Consider the following 18,393-nt stretch of genomic DNA (forward strand, 5'->3'; position numbering starts at 1 on the left):
TATATTTTACCCAGTTTTCTAGAATTTAGGTAAGAGGGTAAATCCATTCCTGACTCCATCAGGCCACAAGAAGTCCCTTTACTGATTTTTCTTTTTCTTTTTTTTTTTTTTTTCTGAGATGGAGTCTTGCTCTATCGCCCAGGCTAGAGCGCAGTAATGCAATCTTGGCTCACTGCAATCTCTGCCTCCCCAGTTCAAGTGATTCTCTCACCTCAGCCTCCCGAGTAGCTGGGATTACAGGCACGTGCCACTGTGCCCAGCTAATTTTTGCATTTTTTTCTATTAATGTGTTTCTCATTGTTTTGTAAGAGTTCTGTACTGTATATTGTAAATTTTCCTCTAGCTTGTTGTTTACCTTTTAAATGTTGTGTGTGGTGTTTTTTATTTTTTTAAATTTTTATGCTATCCTCTTAATTTTATTCTTTAAGATCTTTTCATGGCTTTTATAGTTAGGAAGGTTTTCTCTCCACCAGATACATATTTACTTATATTTTCTCAGAGTTTCTTCAGTTTCATTTTGTTTAAGAAATTATTTTTGGGCTGGGCACGAGTGGCTCATGCCTGTAATCCCAGCACTTTGGGAGGCTGAGGCAGGCGGATCACCTGAGGTCAGGAGTTCGAGACCACCCTGGCCAACACGATGAAACCCTGTCTCTACTAAAAATACAAACAATCAGCCAGGTGTGGTGGTGCACGCCTGTAATCCCAGCTACTCAGGAGGCTGAGGCATGAGAATCACTTGAACCCAGGAGGTGGAGGTTGTAGTGAGCAAAGATGGCACCACTGTACTCCAGCCTGGGAGACAGAGCTAGACTCTGCCTAAAAAAAAGAAAATATATATATATGTGTGTGTGTGTGTGTGTGTGTGTGTGTGTGTATGTATGTGTATATATATGTGTGTGTACATATCTAATATATATCTCGCAGATTCTAGAGAACCAGTTTTTTGGTTTACTTTATTCATATTTTTCTGGGGTTAAAAACAATTTTAAAACATCTAAAAACAATGTTGAGGTATATGTATTCTGTAACTCAGAATGCTGCTTTTTAAACTTTCAGCCTTGTCATTTTATCGGCTTGAGCTCAAAAATATGGTAATTAATCTACCAGTCAAAAATAGCACTTTATGTCCAGACTTTTTGGCTTTGTTTTCAGGATGTAGACAGCTTGATTTTAGTTGAAGAGCCTATGTTTTTCCCCATTGTGTGTCTTTGCTCTTCTTGACCACTTCTTTTTTTTTTTTTTTTTTCGAGATGGGGTCTTGCTCTGTCACTCAGGCTGGAGTGCAGTGGCACAATCATAGCTCACTGCAGCCTTGAACTCTTGGGCTCAAGTCATCCTCCTCATTCTCCCAAGTAGCTGGGATTATAGGCATTCACCACCACACTCAGCTAATTTTTTTTGTAGAGACAGGGGTCTTTCTGTGTTGTCCAGGCTGGTCTAGAACTCTTGTTGGCCACTTCGCAAGTTAGTCTCCTTCTCACTTGCCTTTCTTTCATACTTTGTTTGCCACTTGTCCCCTTTTCTCCATTCTTTCTTGCTCCCTTCCTCGTCTATAAGTCTTCTTATCTTTTACCTTTGTTACCTTATTGCTTTTCTTTTTCTTCTCATATTTCTCCTCTTTGCCCCTTTTCACCCTCCCTGCCTTCTATACAGATAGAACAGATAATATAGTTGTTGTTGGTTTTTTTTTTTGCTGTATCCCAGTGCTTTTCAGAGTGTCTAACAAATATTAGAACCCTCAATACATCTTTTCTGGATAAGTAATACAATTTCACAGATAATAAATCTCTTACTCAATTTTTTTTCTGGCACCTGTGACAATTTAATAAACGTTAAGAACCTACCATATGTCAGACACTGAATCACAAAGATGAAATTAAGACATAGGCCCTGCCCTCAAGGAATTTACAGTATAAGAAGAGAGACTAACAATAGATGATTTTTAAATCTTTATGCTAATGTATTACGGAGGAGAAGCACTTTTAGCCCAACTAGGAAGTTCTGGGAAATCTTGCTGAAAAGAATGATGAATAAGGTCTTGCAAGATAAATAAAAGTAGGAAAGGCAACAACAATGTATATATACTTAACAAGACTGAACTGTAGACTTAAAAATGGTTAAGATGGCCAATTTTATTATATTATACATATTTACCACAATTTAAAATAAAAGGTAGGAAGTATGTTCCAGATAGTGAGGATGGCATGGATCACATTGTCTAAAAAATTGACTCATAGGAAACTATGATAAATATAGCTGACTCTTGAACAACACAAGGAGTTAGGGTCGCTGGCTCCCTACACAGTCAAAAATCTACTTACAACTTTTGACTCCCCCAAAACTTAACTATTGATAGTCTATCATTGACTGAAAGCCTTACCAATAACATAAACAGTTGATCAACATATATTTTGTATGTTATATAGGTTATATACTGTATTCTTACAATAAAGTAAGTTAGAGAAAAGAAAATGTTATTAGGAAAATCATAAGGAAGAGAATATATATTTACTATGCATTAAGTGGAAGTGGATCATCATAAAGGTCTTTATCCTTGTCATCATCACGTTAAGTAGGTTGAGGAGGAGGAGGCATAGGAGGCGTTAGTTTTGCTGTCTCAAGGGTAGCAGAGATGGAAGAGGTGGAGGAGATGAAAGGAGAGGCAGGTGCACTTGGTGTAACTTTATAGAAATCAATCATAATTTCTGTCTGACTTTTGCTTTTTCATTTCCCTAAAAATGTTACTATATGGTACCAATCCTTCTTCCACCATTTGCTTTAGTTTTAGTCCCTGTATCACAGAGGGTAGATGTTGTGAAAGAAGTCAAAAACAGTATTGAGTAACCGGAGCCCTTCTGTCGGATTGTCTAATGTTAGTTTATTTTCTGGCATTGCTTCTTCTATGTCTTCTCATTGTCTGGCACTGGTTCAGAAGCACTTACCTTCATGAAGTCATTCTTCTGTTAATTACTGTGGTGGGGCGTTAGCACTTGAATTTCTCCAACTTCCATATCTTGAAACACTTCACCCCCAACTTTTTTTTGGCGTATTCACAATCTCTTTTATGATTTCCTTGATTTACTCTATTGTAAATCCTATGAAATCCTGGACAACATCTGGACAGTTTTTTTCTAGCAGGGATTTATTATTTCATGGCTTTTTTTTTTTTCTTAAAGATGGGATCTTGCCATGTTGCCAGGGCTGGAAAACAATGGCTGTTCACAGGCAGGGTCATAGCACACAGTACAGCCTACAACTCGGGCTCAAGCGATCCTCCTGCCTCAGTCTCCTAACTGGGGCTACAGGTGCATGTGCCACCACTCCTGGCTTAATGGCTTTTTCTGTAATAATGATGGCATCTTCAATGGTGTAATCCTTCTAGACATTCATGATGTTCTATCAGGGTTCTCTTCTGTAGTGTTGACAATCCTTTCCATAGAGAAGGGCATGCAGTGAAGTTCTTTTTTTTTTTTTTTTTTGAGATGGAGGCTTGCCCTGTAGCCCAGCCTGGAGTGCAGTGGCTCGATCTTAGCTCACTGCAAGCTCTGCCTCCCAAGTTGACACCATTATCCTGCCTCAGCCTCCTGAGTAGCTGGGACTACAGGCGCCCGCCACCACGCCTGACTAATTTTTTTTGTATTTTTAGTAGAGACAGGGTTTCACCATGTTAGCCAGAATGGTCTCAATCTCCTGACCTCGTGATCCGTCTGCCTCAGCCTCCCAAAGTGCTGGGATTACAGGCGTGAGCCACCGCACCCGGCTAGCATGCAGTAAAGTTCTTAAAGATCTTTGTGACCCCCTGATCTAGAGGTTGAATTAGAGAGATTGTGTTTAGGGGTAAGTAGACCACTTGACCCCTTTGGTCTTGAACTCATGGGGTTCTGGATGGCCTGGGACATTGTCCAACATCAAAAGAACTTTAAAAGGCAGTCCCTTAGTGGCAAGGTACATCCTGACTTCAGGAACAAAGCATCAATGTAACCGATACAGAAAAAGGGTTCTTGAACAGGCCTCCTTGTTGTACAGCCAAAAGACTGGCAGCTGATATCTATCTTTTCCCCTCAAGGCTTGAGGGTTAGCAGCTTTACAAATAAGGTCAGTCCTGATCATAAACCCAACTGCGTTTGCACAAAATAGTCGAGTTTCCCTACCCCTTCCTGGCTTAAATCCTGGTGCTTGCTTCTGTTCCTTACTAATCAATATCCTTTGTGGCATTTTTTTTTTCCCGAGAATACAGCACTTTTGTCTGCATTAAAAACCTGCTCAGACAGATATTCTTTCTCTTTAGTGATTTTCTCAATGGCGTGTGGAAACTTGTCTGCTGCCTTTTGGTTGGGAGAAGGTGCTTTTCCTGTTCTCTTGACATTTTAAAAGCCAAACCTTTTTCTAAAATTCAAACCACCCTTTGCTGGCATTCATTTCTTCAGCTTTATAGGTCCATCATCTTCCTTTTGCTTTAAGTTGTCATATAAGGACTTTGCTTTTTCTGGAATCATATTAGAGTCTATAGGAATGTCTTTCTTTTTTTTTTTTCTTTCTTTCTTTTTTTTTTTTTTTTTGAGACTGAGTCTTGCTCTGTTGCCCAGGCTGGGGTGCAGTGGTGCAATCTCGGCTCACTGCAACCTCCGCCTCCTGGGTTCAAGCAATTCTCCTGCCTCAGCCTCCCCAGTAGCTGGGATTACAGGTGCCCGCCACCATGCCTGGCTAATTTTGTATTTTAGTAGAGATGGGGTTTCACCATGTTGGCCAGGCTGGTCTAGAACTCCTGACCTCAAGTGATCTGCCTGCTTCAGCCCCCCAAAGTGCTGGGATTACAGGCGTGAGCCACCACATCCAGCCAGGAATGTCTTTTTTACATCAATCTTGCACCCACATGAAGGCTGCATTTTCAATACAAGATAAAAAGGCATTTCACAAGAAGTGCAAAGTCTTTGCACCTGATGGTGTAGCCGCAGTGATGCAATGATGGGCTCATAAATTTCCCTCTCCTCTCCTCTCCTCCCTCTCCCTTTCCCCCTACCCCCCTCCCTCTCCCCCTCCCCCTCCCTCTCTCCTTTTGCCTCCTCCTTTCCTCTCCCTCTCCTCTCCTTCTTTGTTTCATTTCTTTCTTTTTTTTTCAATGGTCCTTACTCTGGATTCATTTATTTTGAAATGGTGGGCAACTGCAACTGTAGCTTATGCCAGATCTTAATCTCTGGCACATATCAAGCAATTCAACTTTTTCTTGTAATACCATGTGTTCTCTCTGCTTCTTGGGAGCACTTCCAGCATCACTAGTGACACTTCGTATGGGTCCCATGGTGTTATTTAAGGTTTGCAGTATTGCACTAAACATCATAAAAATATGTGAGAACTGTGAGAGATCACTTTTTATGGCAAGATGCAGTTTACTAGAGACAAACTGCTCCTGCAGAGATGACTAGTGTCACAAGGCATTTTAAACAGATACTTGTAACTCTTAAGCTTATCACAATAGCAACAGGAGGTGGCTGTGAAATTATTACATATTATAGTGTCTACTACAGTCAGTTTTATGCAGTTATGATTTAATACTGCATCTTTATGTCTTTTTTTTTTTACATTTCTCTTTACTGTGAATGGTGCCATTTATGGTCTGTAAGTGTTTGTGTGGGTAAGTTTTGATAAATTTTAACTTTTTATAACTTGTGTATACTTTATGGTAGTAAATGATAAAACAGACTAGTATCTACATATATTTTATGCATTCGTGAAATGCCTAACTTTATCTTAATTTTTTTGATATTTCTAATTCATCTGTGAGTTTTTTCAAATTGTCACAAATCTCCAAAAATTTTTCCAATATTTTTACTGAAAAAAATCCACATATAAGTGGACCAATGCAGTTCAAACTTGTATTATTCAAGGGTCAACTATAGTTCTTTCTTATGCTTGGTTATAATTATTTCAAACTATATATTTACCTTTTTCTCTATTCTCAGAGTTGGGTATCAGAAATTAAAAAAGAAGAAGATAAAATGCACTTTCATGAAACTGAGACATTTCCAGCAATGAAAGATAATTTGCCTCCAGTTCGTGGTTCAAACAGCTGTCTTCATGTAGGCAAGGTAGGCTTTTTTGATATCTTTGTGGGTGGTAGCGGGAGAGGATTGCTGCTGTTTATTAAGGGGCAATCTCAGTTTAATTGGAGCAGCCTACGTGTGATGTCCTCTAGGTGAGTTGGGGAGTTTGTTCAGCTGGCTGGGAACTATCACGTTCTTTAGTATCTCATTACTTGGAAACCAAAATGAAACAGTTTTTTCCTTTGAAGTCTTGCATCTTGGGCTTATTTACTGCCTTTAGTCTTTCTTTTTTTTTATACACCCTGTCTCTTCCGTCCAGTTTTGATGAGAGCAAAAGGTCTGATTCAGTGTGTGAAAATTTCAGGGAACAATTGTATATATCTAGTAGGGCTACAGAGGATATATCATGTTACATAATTTAATTATGGATTTAAAACAGTAAACAGATACTTTCAGTACTTACAAATGTCATTCCTCTATTTAGTGCATGTTTTTCCCCCTTATTCCCATTTCTTTGTGGTTGGTCCCTATTTTGTCACATAGACCTCTCCTTTTTAATCTGTGGGCTCCATAGAGAAGGGGCCTGTTGAAGTTCCAGGCCCATTCTATTTAACTTTAGGTTGAAACTGGGGTTCCTGGCATCCATCTGACCTTGTAATTTCTCAGATGACTCCCCAAGCCTTTTCGTTCTAGGTTAACTTATTCTTGTTATTCTCATCTTTTCTTTGAATCAATTTTATTTTTAAAACATCCATGGCTCTTCATCACTCTGCTCTCTGATAATTTACCTTCCTGGATCTTTTTACTCCTCATTAGGAATTATGCAGGTAATGGAGGTGTACAGTAATCTGGTGAGGATGCCACTATCTGCAATCAATGAAATTGTATTTATTGAATAGTTGGCCAGGCACGGTGGCTCACGCCTGTAATCCCAGCACTTTGGGAGGCTGAGGTGGATGGATTACTTGAGGCCAGGAGTTCGAGACCAGCCTGGCCAACATGGTGAAACCCCATCTCTACTAAAAATACAAAAACATTAGCCAGGCATGGTGGCATGTGCCTGTAATCCCAGCTTCCTGGGAGGCTGAGGCACGAGAATTGCTTGAACCCAGGAGATGGAGGTTGCAGCGAGCTGAGGTCGTCTCCTCTGTCTCAAAAAAAAAAAAAAAAAGTCTCGGCCTGCTGGCTCACGCCTCTAATCCCAGCATCTTGGAAAGCCGAGGCGGGTGGATCACTTGAGGTCAGGAGTTCAAGACCAGCCGGGCCAACGTGGTGAAACCCCATCTCTACTAAAAATACAAAAATTAGCCGGGCATGGTGGCAGGCCCCTGTAATCACAGCTATTTGGAAGGCTGAGGCAGGAGAATCGCTTGAACCTGGGAGGCAGAGGTTGCAGTGAGCTGAGATCACACCACTGCACTCCAGCCTGGGGGAAAGAGTGAGACTCCATCTCAAAATAATAATAATAATAATAATAATAGTCCCTGTGTACTAAGACTGTGCCCTGAAAATATAACAATCAACAAGCATTGCTGAAGGAGCAATGGGGTGGATGCATTAGTGGTACAGTAGTTCTTAAAGTATGGTCTAGGAAGCCCTTGAAGTCCCAGAGATTCTTCCAGGGGGTTCAGAAAGTCAGTGCTATTTTGAAAATAATACTAATGCTTTGTCCTTGTCACTGTGTTGGTATTTGCCCTGAGGATAAAGCTGCTATTGCTTTAACATGAAGCAAGGCAGGCACCATGTTGTATATACAGTAAAAACAAATTCCAATTTTACTTAAAAATACCTTTGATAAAATAATAGAATATTTACTTTGTTAGATCTTGAACTTCCAGGACATGTCATTTTAGTATTTTGCATGAGAAAGTGAGACGTATACAGAAAGCACTTCCCTGCATAGTCAAAAATGATGGTTATGATATGATGCATAGCCACGTTTTCCTGGAATGCTGTTTTTACTTGAAATAATGGTTGACAAACTGTCATTATTCAGACTTAGGATTTTCGCAAAAGTTTTGTTGGAAGTGAATGAAGGAGGCCTGTCACTTTAAGGAAAACAACTCACAGTATTTGTTGCTAGTAAGAGAATCTGAGCTTTCAGGTGCAAATTAGGTCCAGGCAAGGGGGGCAGCGGCTCATGCCTGTAATCCCAGCACTTTGGGAGGCCAAGGTGGGTGGATCACTTGAGCCCAGGAGTTCGAGGCCTGGGCAACATAGCGAGACCCCATCTCTACAAAACATTTTTTTTTTTCAATTAGCATGGTGTGGTGGCACATGCCTGTAGTTCTAGTTCTAGCTATTCAGGACACTGAGGTAAGAGGATTGCTTGAGCCCTAGTGGTCAAGGCTGCAGTGAGCCATGATGACACCACTGTACTCGAGTCTGGGCAACAGAGCAAGACCCTGTCTCTAAAAACAAAGTGCAAATTAGGGCTTAAGGTATTAAATATTTAGTATAATATAATAATATCTAATAATTTAGATACTATGTGTTTCTCAAATATCTGCTTGTGACAGAAAAAAGCCCTTAAGGGGGATACTTGTCAAAGGACAAAATTACAACAAATTTCAAGATCTAATTGGCTTCTATTAACAATTCATGAATCAGGATGGCATCTCCTCTAAAAATTTAGAAAATGTGCTCCAATGGCCGTGGCAGAACAGCTGGTTTTTGTAAGGTAGCTTGAGCAGGGACAAGGAATACAAAAAATAGACTATTTAACAACAGGTTACTTTCCTTATAAGGGTTAAAGCAGAAATTTGGCTATTATCTCTGTCTCTTGATTTCTCCAGTCAGATAAGCAACTTAGTTTTGGTTTGGTGATGTGGAACTTGAGCACTAGTGACTATATTTAAGTCTGTTGGGGCCTAGTGCAGGAGCTTAGTCCAAATCATTGACCTCCTATAAATTTTATTTAACATACTTGAAAGTCTTTTTTGATGAGCTCCATGCAGATATTAACAAATTGTGATTTTTAAAATTGCATAATGAAATCTGTGAATATTTGGAAAATCTGTATAACTCCAATGACCAATAATTTTGAGGACTGCGAGAGTGTCATGATACTGAAAAGTTTGAGCCCCACTGATGTAGCATATAATGGATTATGACAGTAAATATGCAGTGTTATGAGAATACATAGAAGGCACATGTCCCAACCCTTCAAAGTCAGGGAGCATTGCCTTCTTAAAATATCAAAATATAATATTACACATTAGATTTTATCCTACATACTGAGTCCATGTCTTGAGACTTTTATTGCTCCACATTCATTTTTTTATTTATTGAAAATTTTCTTCTTCTTTATTCAGTTATAACTGATAAAACTTGCAGGTATTTATGGTGTGCAGTGTGATGTTTTGATATATCTACACATTTTGAAATGCTTACCACAGGCAAGCCAATTCATGTCCATTTCTTGGTCCCTAAAGGGGGATATTTTTTGTCACAGGTAGGTATTTGAGAGCCACGTATGAATATTAAATACCCCTGATTTCGAATCAGTGCACTTTTGAAACTAAGTAATACCACTTGTATTAGTTTCCTAGGGCTGCTGTAACACCACAGGAAGTGGTTGGCATAAAACAACAGAAATGTATTCTTTCACAGTTCTAGGGGCTAGAAGTACAAAATCAAGGTATTAGCAGGGCCTTGCTTCCTCCAAAACCTGGAAGGGAAGATCCTTCCTTGGCTCTTCCAGCTTTTGGAAGCCCTGGCCTTCCTTGGCTTATAGTGGCACAACTCTAAGTTCTGTTTTCATTTCCACACTGCCAGCTTCCTTCTATTGGAACTTCTCCTCTTTGTATAAGGACACAGTCATACTGGATTAGGGCCCAACCTAATGACTTCATCTTCACTTGATTACCTTGCAAAGACCCTGTTTCCAAGTAAGGTCTCATTCACAGGTACCAGGGGTTAGGACTTCATCATATTGTTTTGGGAAACACAATTCAACCCATAGCATCATCTTAGCATTGAGAACATTGTCTTTATGAGCAGGAAATCGAGTTCAAGCATCAAATGATACTTTTTGAGCCTGTAAGGACTGCATAGTACTCATTTATGTAGTTTATATAGTTACTAGTATTGCTATTAGCAAACCTGAGCCTAATGAGAATGAAGATATGTAATAGTTTAAAAACAAATCAGTACCTACTTTATTATTATAAATTCTGCTATACTTCCCTTTCTTCAGATGATATAGATAAATATTTTAAAGTTAATATTCCTTAGTACTTATATAGCAAAAAATTGTACCCTCTCTGGGAGACTGATTATTTGTGAGCATTATGGCTATTGTTTGCCTTTCTCTCATTCTGTTCTGGTGCAGAACCTGCCCTCTGTCTTTAGCAGTGGGAATGTGGCTACTTTGGGCCACTGTTAGTGCTTGGTCAGGATGGGCCCATGACCCAAGCTAGCCAATCAGTCCTTCCTTGGAATTTCTCTAACTGAAGATGGAGAGAAGAGTCACTCTCCTCTTCCTCTGGTGGAGAGAGCTGTGAAGTTATAATTCCAGAATGCTTGTGGCGATGTTTCCTGCCACATGGAGAAAGCAAGTACCCATCAGGGAAAGTGAAATCAGTAGGTAGAGAGGAGCAGAGCCTGGGAGGGGCAGGGAGAGCTGGAGAAAGGGCATAGGAATCCCCTCATCCAGCAGTACCCCTGCCCTTCCATCAGTTTAGTTATATAAGCTGATAATTTCTTCTTTTTTAATGTAATTATTCCAAATCAGATTACTGTCATTGCAAACTTCTGACTAATATAGCAATTATTCTTGTTTCTCCAATGCCTAGGTTTGAAAAGAATGAATCAGAATTTAGTACTTTTTTATTATAAGAAAATCAGTAATAATCATATTCACACATAAGTTTTAAAATTTTATATATATATACTTAAAAACCTACAGATTGTCCCCAGAATTAACTACAAATTTAAAATTCTTTCTTTTACATCCTGTATATTAATACGTTAATAACTATAATACTGAAGTTATTGTAACTTCCAGGGTACCTATTTTTCTTATCCATTCCATTTGTATATCTTTATTTTATTTTTATTTTTTTGAGACAGTTTCTCTTTGTCACCCAGGCTGGAATGTAGTGGCTTGATCTCTGCTCACTGCAACCTCCACCTCCCAGGTTCAAGCAATTCTCATGCCTCAACCTCCAAGTATCTGGGATTACAGGCGTGCGCCACCATGCCCAGCTAATTTTTGTATTTTTAGTAGAGACAGGGTTTCACCATGTTGGCCAGGCTGGTCTGGAACTCCTGGCCTCAAGTGATCTGTCCACCTCAGCCTCCCAAAGTGCCGGTATTACAGGCATGAGTCACCACCGCACCCGGCCTCCATTTGTATATCTTAACCCAATACTTTCCATTGCATTTACAGTAAAACCTGATAATCTTATATTAAATATGTCTCATAAAATATGATTTTATTCTTTTAGGAAAAATATTCTAAAAGACCAACTAAAAAGAAAACTCCAAGGGATTATGCAGAATGGGATAAGTATGTTTTACATGTCTTTATATAAAATGTGTCACTAAAAAAGTTGTCACCACAAAATACTGCAATAATTTCTTAAATAATTATTATAAACCTGAACATGTCAAGAATACCAAATTACTTCAATAGAGTACTGAGAAGATCTGGCCTCAGCACTTTTGATGTCTTTTTCAGTACATAAAAAACTACTACATCCTTTTTTTTTTTATAAAGCCAATAAAAAAAGCTAATGTAATTTTTATACCCATCCAAACTAAAAAGGAACAAAAATTTAAAATTGAGATAAGTTAGTCAGAATTTTAATTTCAAAGTTCTGACCAGTTTAGATTTGATTAACGTTTAAGTTCTCACTAAATTGTATGTTTTCTTAAGAAGGAACTCAGATGACTTGAACTATAAACTTACTACATATTTTTGAATATGTATCCAAAGGCATACTTGTACAAATATAAGAATATCAATAATAAATTTATTTTCTTGCCTGTATTGTACTTTTTTTGGTTTTTATTGTTCTTTCATTTAAGATTTGACGTGGAGAAGGAGTGTTTAAAAATTGATGAAGATTACAAAGAAAAGACGGTAGTAGACAAGTCACACTTGTCTAAAATTGAGACAAGAATAGATACAGCAGGTAATTGGAGAAAAAATAATAATTTAGTAGTCTTTAAAGTTTTTCATTTATAATAAAAAGTGTCAATCCAGAAGACATTGTCTTTGAGTACTGCACAGATTACCATGAAAAGTTTATGGATTTTCTCTTACATTTGACCACTCAACAAATTCACTTCTCTCTTTTACCCACTTAATTTTTAAATGTAGTAAGGCTTTAAAATGTAAACCTATTTTTCTTACTGTAATTCATTTGTTTTTAATTCCTTTTTTTCCAATCCTCTTTTTCCTCCAAATTCCTCAAATTGTTTTCTTTTTGCTTCAAAACAAAAAGATGGGGCAGTTTATTGGACTAGCACCTATAAAGTGAAACAAAATCAATCATTATAAAAATTCTGAATCCTCAAAACTTGTGGATGATTTAAAAAGAAAACATCCCTAAGCTTGGGGAACCTTTTATTTTCTTTTGTTTATTTTATGATCTTTCTGCTTTCTTCTGCTTCTGTTAAAATAAGCATTCTTAGATGTAAATTTTTAAAATTCTGTTAAATTATATGTTTACATATAGCAGATAACATTTATTTCTAGGTCTAACTGAGAAAGAAAAGGATTTTCTTGCCACTCATGAAAAGGAGAAAGGAAATGAAGCTTTCAACTCAGGAGATTATGAAGAAGCAGTGATGTATTATACCAGGTGAGCAGATGTTTGTTGGGGTTTAAACTTGCCTTTAAAAAAAATGATAATGTTTTAATTGTTGAAACAATATAAGCAAAAATCTATGTCAGAATCTCCCAATGTATTGTACTTGTGATTTATCATATATTCACTTGTGTTTCTCCTATTTTTTCAATACTTTTCTCAAGCCTCTAAGCTCCCACTCCACTCCTACTTTTGACAGAAGACTTAACTTCCTATCTTGCAGAGAAAATAGAAGCCATCTGACAGCAATTCAACAGAAGGCCCATATGATATAGAAGTGATAACTTGGGTTCCATTGTAGACTGCCTGGATTTAATTCTAGTACTTTGGTGCTCCTTCCTACCACAGGGCCTTTGCACATGCTGGGTCCTCCATCAAAAATGCTTTTCCCATGGCTGGTCTGAGTACAGTGGTGTTTATAACTAATTGATCACAACCAGTTACAGATTTCCTTGTTCCTTCTCCACTCCCACCGTTTCACTTGATTAGCCTTTTAAAGAGAAAAGAAAATTAAGAAAAAAAAATGCTCTTTCCTCCTCCCATTATCTAGTTAATTCTGATTTATCCTTCAGATCTTAGTCTTCACCTTACTTCTTTGGAGAAGTCTTACTTGACCTTTCAAACTAGGTTAAATCTCCATCCCACCCTACCCACCTCACCTCCCAATTTATAGGCTCTTATAGCAGTCTTACCTCTCCTTTGTAGCACTTGTCAGAAGTATAATTTAAGCTTGTGTGATTTGATAATAACTAGAATTTAAGATTTGTAAGAGCAGAACCCATTTGTCAAGGATTTTTACACCATTGTATCCCCAAGGCCCAACAAAGTACCTGGTTCATAGTAGATGTTCAATAAATATGTATATGAACTTCTGAAGTTCTTAACAGCCTAAGAAAAGTAGACTAAGTTTTTAAAATGTTGTTACAGATAAACTGTTCTTATAGAATCACTAATGCTACCTTAGCACTAAACTCTGTACAATCTTTTTTCCACCTTTGGAAATAAGATAGATTTTTTTCAATGTTGTTGGTGTCTCTAAAGAAGTTTTCTCAGATTGTTTAAATGAAGACACGAGGTAAAGAGGATATATGATGGATCATTCATTCAGTACAGCCTCCCCTGTTCAGGCAGGTGGATGTCAGCCTTGATAACTGTTCTTTCTTTTCTTGTAGATTTATACTAGAGATTCTCTTGTCTATTACAGGTTATAAAACTCCTTTCTTCTTTTTTGAGGAGTCATATAGTTGAAGAATTAAAGCAGCATAGTATGATGGTTAAGGGAATTCAGACTACCACTTTCTGACCTTGGGCAGATTCTTTTTTTTTTTTTTTTTTTTTTTTTTTTTTTTTTTGAGACAGGTTTTTTTTTTTTTTTTTTTTTTTTTTTTTTTTTTTTTTTTTTTTTTTGAGACAGGGTCTCACTCTGTTATCCAGGCAAGAGTGCAGTGGAGTGATCATAGCTCACTGCAGCCTCAAACTCCTGGGCTTAAGGGATCCTCCCACCTCAGCCTCCTGAGAATAGCTGGGACTACAGGTGTGAGCCACCACACCTGGATAATTTTCTCTTGTATTTTTTGTAGAGACAGGCTCTCACGATGTTGCCCAGGCTGGTCTCGACCCCTCCTGGCCTCAAGCCATGCTGTCACCTCGGTCCCCCAAAGTGCTGAGATTACAGGGGTGAGCCACCATGTCTGGCTTCAAAAAATGTGTTTGATACTTGATATTTGATGTTAACTTACATCAACGGTTTTTTTAAGGTGATCTATAGGTATTTATCTTTTTCTACCTTCATTTTTTATTCTAGTAACTAAAGCTCAGATTCCAGATCTATGAGTATTTAAATTCCCATAATGCCTCTAAAGCCTGAGTTAACTTTAAGGCTATAAACTGGATATTTAAGCATCTGTTTAAATATTGATTTAGTATGCTTGTAAAATTGTATTTTATTATTTTTGATAATATAGGCTGTATTTGTTTGCTAAGGTTGCCGTAACAAAGTACCACAGACTGAGCGGCTTAAACGAGAGAAGTTTCTTTTCTCCCACTTCTGGAGGCTGGAAGTTTGAGATCAAGGAGCTAGCAGGGTTGGTTTTTTCTAGGCCTCTCTCCTTGGCTTGCAGGTGGCCATCTTCTCCCTGTGACTTCACAGTCTCTCCACACATGTATGTCCAAATATCTTCTTATAAGGAAACCACTTTAATGGGATCTGGGCCCCCTCTCATGACTTCATTTCACCTTAATTAGCTTTTTAAAGACCCTATCTCCAAATACAGTCATGTTCTGAGATACTGTGGGGTTAGGACTTCAACATATGAATGTTGGGGGATACAATTCAGCCCATAGACAGGTTATAATTGTTTTATGTATAACTTAAGCTGAATTTCTCTACATTCTTATGTTTACCTTAGGCTTGCTTGTTGCCAGTAACTGTTTCTTTTCTAGGAGCATATCAGCGCTTCCCACTGTAGTTGCCTATAACAATCGAGCTCAAGCAGAAATCAAATTACAGAACTGGAATAGTGCTTTTCAGGATTGTGAAAAGGTCTTGGAGTTAGAACCTGGAAACGTAAAGGGTAAAAAATATTATAGAATTCTTGTACATTTACAGCAGGATCCATTAATAAAGACCATTTGTAGATACTTGTAATGTTTACATTAAAAATATTTCAGATAAACTCAAATTTCTGTATGTGAATCAACAACTTCATAAAGTTGCTTTTAAGTTGAACTTGTAAGTTAAGCCCCTGATTATTTGTACTGAAGTAGCTAATAATCCCAGAGGATTTAATAAAATACATATATATTTTAAAGAAATATCTCAATAAACAAAAAACCAAAAACAACAAAAATAAAAGAGAATTATCTTGGCCAGGCACAGTGGCTCACACCTATAATCCCAGAATTTTGGGAGGCCAAGGTGAGACAATTGCTTGAGTCTAGGAGTTTGAGACCAGCCTGGGCAACACAGCAACACTCTGTGTCTCCAAAAAAAAAACTCAAGCTTTCATTTGAATGTTCTTTTTCTCCAAAAAAAATTAAGTATAACTTAATGTAGATTTTCTGGTATTTATAAATATAATAAAATAATAAGCCCACAGTGGACCTCTAGAACCTTCTCCCAGCTTCTTTGTGGATATTTCCCCCTAGGTGACTATATATAATTTTGTTTGTTGGTATGTTTGTTTTTTTGAGACCGAGTCTCATTCTGTCACCCAGGCTGGAGTGCAGTGGCGTGATCTCAGCTCACTGCAACCTCTGCCTCCTGGATTCAAGTGGTTCTCCTGCCTCAGCCTCCCAAGTAGCTGGGACTACAGGCGTGCACCACCATGCCTGGCTAATTGTTGTATTTTTAGTAGAGAGATGGGGTTTCACCATGTTGGCCAGGCTAGTGTCGAACCCCTGACCTCAGGTGATCCACCTGCCTCGGCCTCCTAAAGTGCTGGGATTACAGGCATGAGCTACCGCTCCCAGCCTGTTTTTGTTTTTTTGAGATAGGATCTCACTCTGTCACCCAGCCTGGTGTGCAGTGGTGCAATCTTGGCTTACTGCAACGTCCACTTCCCAGTCTCAAGCAATTCTTCCACCTCAGCCTCCCAAGTAGCCGGGACTACAAACATGTGCCACCACACCCGGCTAATTTTGTTTGTATTTCTTGTAAAGATGAGGTTTCCCTATGTCACCCAGGCTGGTCTCAAACTCCTGAGCTCAAGTGATCTGCCCACCTCGACCTCCCAAAGTGCTGGGATTACAGGCATGAGCCACCAAGCCTGGCCTGCTATAAATAATTTAATTTTCATTTTAAGTTAATAATTTGAATAACTTAATTCTAAATTAAATTTGTCCAAAACTGACTCTTTCTGCCAAAAACCTGCACTGTTTTGATTCCCTGCCCCTCTGACTGACCCCCTTGTCATGGTTCAGGCCTGAAATATGCAAATCAGACTCTATTCTCCTTTTCTGTTATCAAGGAGTCATTCCAAGAGGGAGTGACATAGATTATAATAGACACATTATATTTCTTTAAATTTTTATGGATTCAAATAAATATAAACACTTTTTTCACATGGAATGTATCCCTTTTTGCCTATAAACATGGTGGAGGTGGCAGAAGCCATGGGAGTGCTAAGGGGAAGCCTGGTGCATCACCTGCCACTGTCATTGTCATGGATTGCCCTCCATTTACCAATAAAGTCCTGTTTGGCCTGTGTTTTATGCAAGCTGGTCTCTGTCACAGAGTATGGCTGGGCTCCCAGCTTTAGGCAGCAGCCCACTGAAGGTTTTGCCAACCCCATACCACTGCTCGGCCAGGCCCTGTGCCAAGCACTTTACATGTATTAACTCTTAATTTTAACAAAAGTCTCGGCTGGGCGCAGTGGCTCATGTCTGTAATCCCAGCACTTTGGGAGGCCGAGGTGGGCAGATCACCTGAGGTTAGGAGTTCAAGACCAGCCTGGCCAACATAGCAAAACTCCATCTCTACTAAAAATTAAAAAAAAAAAAAAAATGGAGGGGTGCAGTGGCTCATGCTTGTAATCCCAGCACTTTGGGAGGCTGAGGTGGGTGGATCACTTGAGGCCAGAAGTTCAAGACCAGCCTGGCCAATGTGGCGAAACCCCATCTCTACTAAAAACACAAAAAATTAACTGGGCATGGTGGCAGGTACCTGTAATCCCAACAACTTGGGAGGCTGAGGCAGGAGAATCACTAGAACCCAGGAGGAGGAGGTTGTAGTGAGCCGAGATCACACCACTGCACTCCAGCCTGGGCAACAGAACAAGAATCCATCTCAAAAAAACCCATAATAAATTTTAAAAAAATTGCTAGACATGGTGGTGGGCACCTGTAGTCCCAGCTACTTGGGAGGCCGAGGCAGGAAAATTGCTTGAACCTGGGAGGCAGAGGTTGTAGTGAGCTGAGATCATGCCACTGCACTTCAGCCTAGGCGACAGAACAAGACTCTGTTTCAAAAAAGATAAATAATATGTTAGCATTAGGTAAAGCTGAGTTAAGGGACACAGGAACTCTCTCTATCTCTGCAACTTTTCTGTAAATCTCCAATTATTCCAAAATAAAAAGTTTTAAAAAAGGATAATCATTATGTCATGAATATTTCTTCATGGAAGTTCCCTTCAGAAATCTGCGTAGCAGTAGCAATAGCTAAATTATATTTAAAGTGCAGTGCTGCAACTTTAAATTTATAACAAAATGATTTATCATTTAGATTTTCATAGCTCATTCTAAGACTAAAATTCAAATTGGTCGAATTTATAATTTTGTTTTAAAATAGCATATTAAAATATGTCAGATAAAATTTCTCACTTTTTGGCCAGGCGCAGTGGCTCATGCCTGTAATCCCAGCACTTTAGGAGGCCGGGGCAGGCGGATCACTAGGTCAGAAGATCGAGACCATCCTGGCTAACACAGTGAAACCCTGTCTCTACTAAAAATACCAAAAAAAAATTAGCTGGATGTGGTGGCATGAGCCTGTAGTCCCAGCTACTTGGGACGATGAGGCAAGAGAATCGCTTGAA

At 38.7% G+C, this 18,393-nt stretch overlaps 1 protein-coding gene across 1 annotated transcript in view; it reads left to right on the forward strand.

The window, feature by feature from the left end:
* SPAG1 (sperm associated antigen 1) overlaps nucleotides 1–18,393 on the forward strand; it is an 82,720-nt gene that overhangs the window by 13,448 nt on the left and 50,879 nt on the right. Inside the window, exons 4-8 of the mRNA XM_058444571.1 lie at nucleotides 5,964–6,089; nucleotides 11,495–11,556; nucleotides 12,078–12,184; nucleotides 12,751–12,856; nucleotides 15,305–15,435. Of these exons, the coding sequence (XP_058300554.1) occupies nucleotides 5,964–6,089; nucleotides 11,495–11,556; nucleotides 12,078–12,184; nucleotides 12,751–12,856; nucleotides 15,305–15,435 (532 nt within the window). The remainder of the gene's footprint in view (nucleotides 1–5,963; nucleotides 6,090–11,494; nucleotides 11,557–12,077; nucleotides 12,185–12,750; nucleotides 12,857–15,304; nucleotides 15,436–18,393) is intronic.

The sequence above is a fragment of the Hylobates moloch genome, unplaced genomic scaffold, assembly GCF_009828535.3.
Source record: "Hylobates moloch isolate HMO894 unplaced genomic scaffold, HMol_V3 SCAFFOLD_9, whole genome shotgun sequence".
In the NCBI taxonomy this organism is placed as follows: Eukaryota; Metazoa; Chordata; class Mammalia; order Primates; family Hylobatidae; genus Hylobates; species Hylobates moloch.